Consider the following 12,258-nt stretch of genomic DNA (forward strand, 5'->3'; position numbering starts at 1 on the left):
TTCACTTTTGATCAAAATCACCGGTGGAGATTGTTTTATCATACACGTATTTAGGAATTCTCTTCTCTGGCCCTATTTTCACAATGAGACCGACGATGCAGGCCTGTTTGAGCAAGGATATGATTCGTTAACCTGACTAAAGAGCTGGCTCTCCTCTTCGACTCCTTGGTCCAGCCAACATGCATGTATGGCAGCCCTTGTTGGGAGCTAGATCTCTTAGATACAGACTAGGCTCGGGTAGAGCAACTCCAAGTTCACATATGGCACGCAGTAAGCCATCAGTTCCCCACCAAATCATTTAGGCTGAGTTTGGGTCATCTCCGCTGTAGCTTGATGCGGCATTCCAAGTCATCACATATCTATACCGTGTCAGAGAGTACGGCGATTACACCTCAAGGCAATGTAGACTACCATGGTTAGCACTATCCTCCTCTATCGCTCTAGTAGCTAAGGGTGATCAAAGATATTGGTATGCGCACACATGCAAGCAGTTTGAGAAATTGGGACTCCACATGGACATATTACCCCCTTTCAGTACAACATTGAGACACTGCTCAAATATCACGAGGTCAACCAGGTCATAAGTGAGGACCTTCTATAGCTACACATATTCAAGACCTAGTTGGCACCGAATGAGCTCCAATGAAGGGCAGCTTCTACAGGGATCGTTGCTTGCGCATCTTAGAGGAGGGCTTTATTAATCCTCCCCAGAATACCCAGGTCCACCTCCCACATTCACTGAGGAACTCTATTGGACAGATCCATGTTTTATCACATCGTCTCCGCATTTAGAGTGGGCGAGCTGAGGGAATACCCAAGGAGAGTCGCAACTGCACCTTGTGGGAGATCGAGTCAAAGGAGCACTTCATCTTTAGACGCATGTATACTATGAGATCCAAGGCTGCTATCATTGTCTCTTTAGAGATGGCTTCGGACCTCTCTCCCGATTCCTCTCGTATTCAGATCAAAGATGCCTGGCCACCTTCATCCATGAGGCAGTTCAGCACAGAGAGCGCTTACTCAGATTGCAAAGACAAGGACATGACAAACATACAGACTCATCTTAGAGTTTGATTACCGACTTTTTCTAGCGAGTTCATACAAACCACTAGATCATGGGTGGTCGGCGAGGTAGAGATCCAAAGCCAGTGACACGACACACTCGACAGAGGATGGAAGCACAAATCATGCTTGGGGACATTCCATCCATGTTCAGGACCAAAGCACGAATAATAGGGGTTACTGCAACCCTTGTCAAACGCAAAGCCATCGCCGAGAGGCCATGCTGGACCACATCCACTGATAGCCACCAGTGTTCTACCTTTGACCTCATGCCAGTGCAGCCTCAGGCCCATCATCATATATCTAGATGAACCCAGGAACATGCCCAAACTCATCCTCTAAAAACACAACCATAGTGCATTTACCGACTTCTTCTAGCGAGTTCACACAAACCACTAGATCATGGGTGGTCGGCAAGGTAGAGATCCAAAGCCAGTGACATGACACACTCGACAGAGGATGGAAGCACAAATCATGCTTGGGGACATTCCATCCATGTTCAAGACCAAAGCACGAATAATAGGGGTTACAGCAGCCCTCGTCAAATGCAAAGCCATCGCCGAGAGGCCATGCTGGACCACATCCACTGATAGCCGCCAGTGTTCTACCTTTGACCTCATGCGAGTGCAGCCCCAGGCCCATCATCATATATCTAGATGAACCCAGGAACATGCCCAAACTCATCCTCTAAAAACACAACCATAGTGCAATTTCAATCTCATGATAGTCACACATATGGTTGAAAATCATGAACTCCATCACGCATAGTAGGACTCGCTATTATGACATCCCCACTGACGTCATCAACGCCCAACAATGTGTAGACCATAGTAAAAACATATACTCTCACACATACAATTCCACACACCCACACATACTTGAGCATCCATTTATACAAGGGTCTCCATACTAAGTTTCTATCGGCACTCCAGTGGTGAAGGGAAGACTCAGTTGTGACAAAGGCTAGGATTAAAGGAGGCGGCTAATCAAAAAGTAGTCCACATTCTCTTCATTCAAGCTACAATTGCTCGTGAAGACTATTCGATTTCATATTAGTCTCTCCCAAGCAAGTATCCAAGCACAAAAATGCTTAGACCATTAGCTAATAGGGCAACGCGCCGGGCCCATCGTCATCTCCCCTTTTGAGGCCTTCACCCATGTATCTGATGTATATGACCAGCCTTGGCATTGGATCTGATTTGATATGATGATGATGACATTAGGTCTATGTAATGCTTAGTATTTAGCATGGGTGATGCTGTCGTTTAGTAGCTCCACCCTTTCAACTTTAGTGATGATGTTTGTTTGTTTTTTTGCATGCGTGCGTGCGTGTGTTTGTGTGTGTGTGTGCGTGTGCGCGTGTGTTTTGTTGGATCCCTTCTCCAAGGACTTATTGTCAAATGTGCCTCATGCTGAGGGCTTACCAAGAAATGTGCCTCATGCCAAATGTGCCTCATGCTGAGGGCTTACCGCCGTCGAATGTGCATGATAAAAAACTATGGGCTGATCCATGCTAACATGTGGAAAACCTGCGTCTGATCTCTCAAGACCAATGAGACTCAAGTTGGCATCATACACTGGTACATACGCTGTGGCAACAATAAATGGTCAAAGAAGATTCTCTTTCCACTCACAAATCTCATTCACAGTCATGACTGGTGTATCATCAACTGCGTGATGTGGATAACTTCATGTTGGAGACAGTCTGGCGCTCTGTGCAAGAGGCTTACCCATGTACCGATGAGAGTGTCTACCCATGAGAACACTATAAAGAGCTGCCACCACTAGGGGGCTTACGCTTGAGCTGTCGTCTCGCTGGTGAGGGGCTTACGCTAAACAATCACAACCAAGTCATGCGAGAACTGTTGTGTGCCAAGGATCAAGCCTATAAAATGAAGATGACAACTGAGTGACGGGCATAGCCAAGAGGCTGTACAAGGCTGATGTATGGAAACATGTCCGGCAGTCTAAAAATGAGTTATGTACCTGGACACTCTACAAATGATATATATATATATATCTCCTTTTTAGAGAGCTGAGCATGTTTCTTACGAGTAGTCGAAGTACTAAAAATTTGACATTTCCTTGATTTTGTAAGACTAGAATATATTGAATCATACAAATTCAATTTTTGTTGTAAAATCCAATTTTCTACACAAATCAAAAGAACTCTAAAAATGACAAGGTAAATTTCCTAAAGCACAACTCAGTCTCCCAAGACGAACAGTGGCATCATTAGAGTGACTAATGCTGTTGCTGAGGGCATTCCAATATATGTTCTAAACTGTGTTTCATCAAAGGTTGACCAGTATTGAACTAATGCTGGTGCTGAAGGCATTCCAATATATGTTCTAAACGGTGTTTCATCAAAGGTTGACCAGTGTTGGTCTTTTTAAACATTTTAGCCTTCAAATCTTTCCGTGTTTGCCAAGCCTTCTGACGAGCATCTTCTTTTGACTGGAGGGATTCCTCCCTTTCCTGCTTCAGTTTCTCCTCTTCCTGTTTCTTTATTATGAAATCTTGCCTCAGGCTTTCTAAAGGATTGCTTCTCTTCTTCAATTCAGTTTTCTTGAGAGCAGATGGCCTTTTTGCTACAAAACTTGATTCCTTGTGAAATGAAATCTCACTGGCGTTGGTGTCTTGCTGCTTCTGTGGACTACTGGGACCCTGTCTTGAGTCCAGAACAGTAAATTAAAACAGGAGATTGGGGTAGATTCAAAAGGTAGAAGACCTAGCTATTAAATAAATCCACAAACAAGCATTTCATCACTTTTTCAGTAAATCCTACAAGCACTCAATATACAAAGAATATCTTTCTTTAAGTTGACCACTTGAAAAGCAAGCTGAGGAGAGGGCTTGAGCAGGGTGGCTAGATCTTTAGGAAGACAGACTCTTTGTGTTCAATATCACAAAAGGGAAGTGGCATTGACGGTAATAGATACCTTTTTCCTATATTCACATCAGTAACAAGCGCCAAAAGGGAAAAGAACATTACGAAGGGCACGAAGTACATTTGTCTTCCCAAGAATGATCGATTTCATACCTACTGTCAAATCTACACGAAAGCAAATTCTAACTTTGTACATTAAACACAGTGAAAGACTGGTACGTGTCTGAATAACAGATGCTCATTAAATGTGAAAACAGGAATTCTAGGCATGTGATGGGAGTTCAATTTTCAGGAAAAGTGGGCACAAGCAATTGGTAGTGTTTCTTGTGCTTGATCATGTAGTATGGATATTAGGTTCTTCGCGGTTTGGGTATGTATAAGAATTCCAAAGGACTGATTGATGAACTGGAAATCACCCAAAGAATGTTCAAGCCCTGACAAACCTATTTAATACGTTGAAAGTCAAGTGGTATTGTTGCTACAACTTTTAATCATGAAAATTACCTTTTTTCAATGTTCTGAGCTTATTTTCCTGATGAGCCATTTGCTCATCAGGAATCATGGAAATAGATGTGAAACTTTCTCCATAGTACTTTTGTAAACTCCTTTGCGCACAAGATAATTCTATACAATTTATTGAATATGAAATCAAATTTCCAGTGTACAGGTGTAATACAGAGCATATATTGCATAAAGTGAAGTACAATTTCTATGTGCAAAATTTGCCAGATTTGACCTTGATGCAATTCAGAACATCCACCATTTTTTTCTCAAGAAGAAAATCAGTTACATGCAAGAAACAGTGGCATCTTGGAATATATGAAGATCCTAACAGAACAAGTATACAGTCTCGTAACAGAAATATAACGATACGAGTACAACCCCATAGGGAAAGACTATACCCGCTCAATGAAGGAGCTATAATAAAACCAAACAAACGACCCCAACACCAGCAATATTAAAGATGAGCACCTCCAGAGACACCATCAATCTTGAAAGAGCTGAGGGTAGGTCAAGATGACTACCTGAATGCGCCATCTCCAGAGAAGCCCCAAGGAAAAGCCGTGCTGACCTTTAAATTACTAGCTTTACACCATGCAACAACTACATCAAGACAAAACAGCTACTTTCCTTCCTGTGCACATCACCAGGAAGCGAAAGTGCAGCATAGGACAAGCCCAGACAGCAGCTGTGCTAGAACATTATGGAAAACTCTTAGGTCCCGTGTTATATCACATTTATCAACTTGGATTGCAAAAAAAAAATAATTTAGCAAAAAACAATTCCCCAAAGAAAAGAACCATCTATTAAACTTGAGAATCAACCATACAAACCAGCAATCCACAGGGTGCTGAGCATGGGGGGAGTAGAAAAGACACACTGGCTGTTAGAAAAACCAGTCACTTCCAGAGAACCTAGCGCACTCCCTGCAACAGGGGCTAACAGCCAAGGAGGAGGTGTGCACAACCAGTGAATACCTCTCATGGTGACGATATAAAAGATCCATGTAGACCAAGCTTTGCATAAATCCTCCCACCGTTAGGCAGTTGCTCTAGAACCTAGAGTCCAAATGAAGAACCAGCAAGTATGGCGGCTGGTCTAGAGTCACCAAATGAAGAACCAGCAAGTAAGAACTTGGCAGCACCAAATGAAGAACCAGCAAGTATGGCGGCTGGTCTAGGACTCCAAAACGCAAAAGTAGACTCCATGTATGCAAAAGTATGGTGGCTGGCAGTGCTCCAAATACCAACCCTAATCAAAACACATCAAGAATATGCTCGAAAATGTAGAACTGAACCACGAAAGGAGCCCTTGTGGTCGAGATAACTGCTCGAAATGCTGCAGGTGTGTAGGTGTTCCAAAGCACAACAGAAGGTCCGAAATCTGCAAAGCGGCTCACCAGGGCACTCCAAAGTGCTGCAGCAAGTCACTGATTCAAAAAATTGGCTGATGTAGATGTACTAGAGGCCAACAGCCCCAAAATGACTCTGTTATAGGTGGTTATGCAGTAGCCGCTCAGAAATCACTAGATTCGGCGATGAAATGTTCCAAAAGATCCTCGAATGACCACACGTACAGGAAACACCTTGGGAAGTGAGCCGACCCACAAGCAGGGAGGCTGCCAAGACAACATAAAGCACTCAGGAGACAATCCGGATGGAGGCGGCAGGCTGTGAAGACTCTAAGCTGATGCAAACGAGTGCAAGGAGGAAGTGAATAGAGGCGAGATAAGCTGAAAGGAAGAGATAGCTAGAGGCGGAAATGAACAGGGGGTCTAACCGTGTGAAAGCAGCAAGAAAATGGAGGTAAAAACAGGGCGAAATGGAGCAGGGCTGAGGCGGCTGCAGGCTGCAGGAAGAAGGGCTGAAACAGAATTAGGGTTAGGACTGGAGAGGGTGATGACATGGCAGGGCAGCTATGGCTAGGTCAGATCAATGTGGCTCTGATACCATGTTAGAAACATGGTGAAGAGAGAGAGAGAGAGAAGTAGAAGTAGAATTTATTAGCGTCCTCGGGGGGCCAAAAATGACCCATGGGACCCGTCTCGATACAATGTAAAAAGAGTCTCCTCAAGGAGAGGGGTCAGGAGTCTACGAGTTCCTGACGACAGGTAAAAAGACGAGTGACAAAAGATCCCAATGCTACCGGAGAGGCAGTGGAGAGAACTGATGTCAACTGAGCGGAGTCCCCCAGTATCTGCTGGTAGTCCTCCCTGATATGTGCATATCGGGGGCACTGTAGAGCTACATGTGCCTCCGTCTCAACTGTCTGCATGTCACAAAGGGTACAGACTCTAGCATGTCTAGGTTGGTGTATCCAAGCTCCCTGCTCAATGGCAAATGTATGAGATCTGGTACGGAACCTGGCGATGTTTCTGCGATATAGAAGGGGCATAGGTGTGCTAATATAAGACTGAGCATGAGTCTCTATGAACATGTATGTAGACCAACATGTGGGATTTATGTTGTCTTGGTAATATTCCAGCTTTACCCTCTTTTCACTTGTCAACCAGTGATTCCGCAAAGTGCTCAGTATTGCTCCAAGAATCTGTCTGTCCAACGAAGGCATTTGCCATCCACCAGCATCTACTCCAACCATGGGCCAATGCACAGGCCTCCGTGGGCCACCTTCAAGAAGAAGTAAGAGATATTTCGGAGCCTGAGGTGACATGACCATAAGTGAGAAATCACCTCCAAGTGAGCCTACTGCTCCAACCAATGGCACTTGCGCAAGAGGGACCAGGCTGAAGCCTCCCACTGTAGTCGCCTCATCCTATGCAAACTGGCCAAAACCACTCCCCCGGATCCCATTGAATTTTCTTTGAAAGACCGGCTCTCCCATAACCAAAGGTGCCACCTCATCCCCTCCTGCTGTGTCGAAATTGGAACTAGGTCAATGGTCCAGTTCTTGCCCGAGTGGCATATCACTGCCACTCAAGCAAATCCAAAACCCTGTCTGCTTCTAGGTCTCTTGCAGTCTAGAGAAGGCCCCCAAGCCCTCCTGTATAAAGTCTGTGCCAAAAGAAGCCAAGAGATCACCGCACAAACTAAATCCTCAGAGGCACCTCGGTCCTTGAGAATTGTCCATGGGATCCGAGGGGTTGTGCAGTCCCTCCCACCAAGCCCCAAGGATCACAGCCTCAATCTCCATCATCTGTGTGTCTATCCCCTCAAATGAAAAGGTGCTTGCTCTTGACCTCTACCTCCGCGGGAAGGCGTCTCCAAGTCCCAAAGGACCTAGCCGGGCCGGTGTCCCACTGTGCCAAGCCAATGTGTGTCCGCTGCCCCAGGATACGTGCCAAGCCAATGTGTGCCAATGTGTGTCCACTGGCCCAGCATACGTCCCTCCTAATCCCACGCCTCCGAGTGCCACATGAGTGGCTGCCTCGCAAACTCCTCTAGACACGAAGGGCTGGTCTGAATGAGTCCGCTTGACAAGCTCTGCCAAACCCTATGAAGGCTCTGCTTCAGGGAGGGGGCCCTTCATAGTGAGGAAAGCCTCTGAGAAAATTGATCTATAGCATGGCTGCCCCTGACCTCTTGTGCGGGAGTGTTCATGAGAAGCCCTTGCTAGAGTAAGAGCTTCCAGAGCTCAGAGCTTGGGGCAAGACCATGTACCACTAGCTTGCCCAAAAGGGTGCTCAACATCACTAGGTCGATCCAAGTCCTCCCTGTGACTGTGGTAGGATCACCGTCTGCCAAGCAACCCTAGCTCTAGTGTTTCTCGTACCCTCTAATCTTGCCCACAAGAAGTTGTGCACTAGGCGCCTTAGCTGCCCCATGCAACCCCTTTGGAAACACCAACATGAGGTTATGTATCACAACGTCGCCAAGAGGACCTGGTTGACTACTAGGGCCCTACTTGCTAGAGAAAGTTTGGCCAAGCTCCAATACAAAAGCTTCTGCCGCAGTCTCCAATACTGGGACGATATGTTGCTCTGCTAAAATAAAATGCCAACCTGCCAGCCTAGATATCTTCCTATGTGTCCCTTCGGAATCCAACAGAAGCGAAGCACTGCCCCCAATCCTGGATCTCCTTAACCTCCTCACTCCGCTGTGAGGAAACCGACTAATGTGGTCCAATTGATCCTAGCCCCCGAGGCCAAATAGTATGTTGCTAGGGCTCCCGTAGCCCCTCTAAGGTCTCCTTAGTGCCCTCGACAAAGAGTGTCATCATCTGCAAACTCTAAATCCAAAAGCTCCTCCTCTTGACGAAAGAGGAAGAGCAAGGCAGCAGCCTTGCTGAACTAAGCGAGAAAAAGCGAATGCCTCTACCGTGTGGCCATCAATGAGCATTTAATTGGCACTCCCTGCATACATAGTCGAGACCCCACGAATCCATCTCTTCGAGAAACCCATCCTATGCATGATGCCCTCAAGAAAGGACCACTCCATCCTATCTTCTCGAAATCCAAAAGAAGGATCGTGATAAGCTTATACTCCTCCCATGCCTTCTCATAATCCAAAAGAAGGATCATTGATGGAATCGAATCCACACTACCTCTCAGGCTACAAAATCTTGGGGAGACTCCTCGGCCTGAAAAAACTGTCGATAGAAGGCTATGGTCATCTCAAGGACCTCCTGTGGGTCCATATACATCTGACTGCTCGCATCCCTCAACCATTGAAGCTTGAGTCCCAACTGAATGTGGTCTAGTGGTCTAGAAGAATGGTCTAGTCATCATGTCTCCCTATCATACCCATTTGGCTCTAGAAGATTGATAGTCAAGCCTCGCACTCTCGTACCAGTCTATGAGCCACTATGAGACTAGATCCTGCTCCCTAAGGTGCTCTATGGATACTAAATCCCATCACAGTACTCTCTCTCGCTCCTTAGAGCGTGCCTCCGGTGAAGAGCTTTGGAGTTCCTCACTGCTCTGCTGGATCACATCTACCACCCAACTAGACCACCCACCCTCAAAAGGACACTCTGCCCACTGCCAAATCTCAGACACTGTGTTGCACTACCTGCTCTCCTGAAGGAAAGTATCTCGAATATGAACCCCCTTCAAGGGAGTCCATGACGGAGCTGCTCTATGTGAAGCACAATCGAAGATGATCCAACATCGTCGTGCTTGCCAAAATACCCATGGAACCCTAACCTCTTAATGTGCTCTAGCAAACCATCATGCCTCCCCCTCCCGATAGAAAAAAGAAGATTGCAAAGAAGCTTGGAGAACTCCAGCTCGCTCCACTGATCACGCCCACTAATTGTGAAGATGAACTACTCCCACGTATGCCTCTCCACCGTGGGCAACTCAAGCTCCTCCTTGCTCAAGTCGGGGCGCACATGTTTAGGGTCCCAATCCTGGACTCACCAACCCGGAAGACTCCTACATACTACGGGGAATCAGTGAGACTGATATCAAATGCTGAGAACATATGCTCCTGAATCAATAGAGAATCCACTGCCATCTGCAACTCCTAGGGGAGTGTCAGATGCTGTGGCTGTTGCTGTGTGTGATTATGGAGCCTACGCACATTCCAACTCACCATGGTCCACCATGGGAAGGAGGGGGGGATGGAGAACAAGGCCCTCCTGTGGGTGGGAGCCTACATGACAACCGTGAATTTCTGTGACTTTGCAGGAGGTTTAGAAGGGGAATAATCCTCGTTCATGCAACGGTGCTTTAAGGCATGACAGGCTCAATACCTACCTTCTGGGCCCACTCCATCATGAAGGGAGCATCGAGCACCCTGGTGTAATGTCCACCGTGTGACTTAAGAGAGCCGAACCTCCGACCCCACCCTGAGCACTAGGCCCAGTCCACATCTGTATAATGGCGAGAAGCCCAACTTGTAGATGGTCATGTCCCCACGAGTAATCCACAACTCCCTACCCTGGGGTCTCAGCCACTCCTCCATCATATGGAGCATCTAATTCCTAAACATGAAACGATTTAGCAATTTTACATATTCCTTTCTTACATAAAGGAAATTACAATCACATTTAAAAAGAGAAGCCTCGACACATCACAGCAGATGTACGATTGAGGTCACGTCCTTGGAAACATTCCTGTATTATTTGGTCAAATAGATACAAAGTGGTGTCCAAGACTTGTAGAACGGAACGAACTACAATTCTAGTGCTCAGAACACAATGATTCCAAGGATTTCAAAGTGCAAATCAGTACACAAAAAAAACATTCAAAAGGGTGGCTACAGAAGGATTCTATGCTCAAATCTTCATGGCAAAAGAAAGATCTCACAAAAGCAAGAAAGGCTGGAGACTCCCTCTTGAAAAGAGATAGCTATGATGCAAAAACATAACTATGTAGGAACAAATCTATGTCAGTTCTAACCTTGCTCCATCCGGAAGCCCAGCATGCCAATATGTGATTGCAAGGACTGTGTATTAGAGTTGAAGGGTCTATTGAATAGTAACCCTATGCAGCGGAATGTTTTCAAACTCACGGATCTATCTCACAAACTAGGTGCATGCACACGTTGAAACCTCACTCAGAAAAGTAGAGCGGGAAAGCCAGAAGAAGAACTCAGACTGTATTCATCCAATAGCATTAGAAAAACAGCTCAGAGAAGAGCTAAACACATCCAGCAAAGATGCTGGGTAAAACAACAATCAAGTATTATTGTCCTGATCCCCTTACCTTGGAACTGCTCTCTTGAATGTCTGTAGCTCCTATATCCTCTAGGGCATTAAGTACCATGTTGGTAGCTTTCTGTCCTTGTCGGTGTTATCAGAATCTCAAGTGCTGAAATATGCCACCACAAGAGTGGCTGAACTGCTTCAGGATGAAGCCACAAACATGCAACAAGGTGCTGGGAAAAACACAATCTGGAAAGACTGATAAGAAACTGAGGTGGAAGTCTATATGCTCCTGCGTGCCTTCAGAAAAGGGCTTTAAAGGGATGCAGATAGGGCCCTCACTTACATAGGGCCAACCAGCCCTAGATGTGGCCGACTAGACCCCACCGACTGGGTCTGTCCAGCCAAGCAGACCAGGCTGACGTGATCTAGTATTTGACCCAAACTACTGGTTGGCTGACTACCAGGTCAGCCGACCTAGAACAGACCCAACATTCTGCCTGTTGGGCAGTCCTTTCAGGCGCCCACATGGTGACCCATTTTCTGCCCAGATCTTCTACTGACAGAGTTTGCAGACAGCAAGCCTAATCTGCTGAGAAATGCTCTGATGCAGCTCAGCCTACCCTCCCCTGCCTTCCGATACACAGCCTTGACATCCTCCTCATATGGGGGCTCACAAGTGGGTCTATGACCTTTTCAAACACCCCCTCTCACTGACTCAATGTGGGTTACCAAACGTCGAATGAGATGCTCCATAGGGTCAAGAGAAGAGCCTTGGTCGATAAATCGGCAGCATCTTCTTTTGTAGGGTAGTAAGACAACTTGATTAACGCAATCTTACACTGTGTAAATACTGAAACATACAATAGTGGTGCTACAGCTGCTCCTGCGAGCCTCCCCTCCCCCCCCCGCTAGCTCTACCTCCCCCCCCTAGCTCCTCCTCCTCGCCTCGACCACCCCCACCCCCTGCCTCTCCGCCCTCACCCCCCCCTCACCCGCCGCCTCACCTCGCCGCGCCCCTCGCCTCCGCTCTCACCTCCCCTCGCCCCCCTCCGCCCCCCCTCGCCTCTCCGCCTCATCTCGCCTCTCTGCTCCCTTCCCCCTCGCCCCCCCCGCCTCACCTCGACTCACGCCGCCCCCCCCCCCTCGCTTCACCTCACCCCCCCTCTCGTCGCTCCGCCTCACCTCCCCGCCCCCTCGCTTCACCCGCCCCCTCGCCCCCATTCCGCTCCTCCCCCGCCCCCCGCTTCACCTCCCCG

At 47.1% G+C, this 12,258-nt stretch overlaps 1 protein-coding gene across 4 annotated transcripts in view; it reads right to left on the reverse strand.

Annotated features, from left to right (window-relative positions):
* Positions 1-3,053: 3,053 nt before the first annotated feature.
* LOC147895618 (uncharacterized) overlaps positions 3,054-12,258 on the reverse strand; it is a 98,359-nt gene continuing 89,154 nt past the window's right edge. Inside the window, exons 5-6 of one of the 4 annotated variants that reach the window (XR_015542013.1) lie at positions 4,457-4,576; positions 3,644-3,729 (exon numbers count right to left, since the gene is read on the reverse strand). Coding sequence is in view for 1 of the 4 variants with exons in the window: in XM_087383924.1 (XP_087240050.1) it covers positions 3,379-3,733 (355 nt within the window). In the remaining 3 variants the exon portion in view is untranslated. Of the gene's footprint in view, positions 3,734-4,456; positions 4,577-12,258 lie in introns of all 4 variants that reach the window. The other 3 variants (XM_087383924.1, XR_015542011.1, XR_015542012.1) reach the window with 3 other exon arrangements.

The sequence above is a fragment of the Dipteris shenzhenensis genome, chromosome 13 (assembly GCF_047967505.1).
Source record: "Dipteris shenzhenensis isolate YYH24624 ecotype China chromosome 13, Dip_SZ_1.0, whole genome shotgun sequence".
Taxonomy (NCBI): Eukaryota; Viridiplantae; Streptophyta; class Polypodiopsida; order Gleicheniales; family Dipteridaceae; genus Dipteris; species Dipteris shenzhenensis.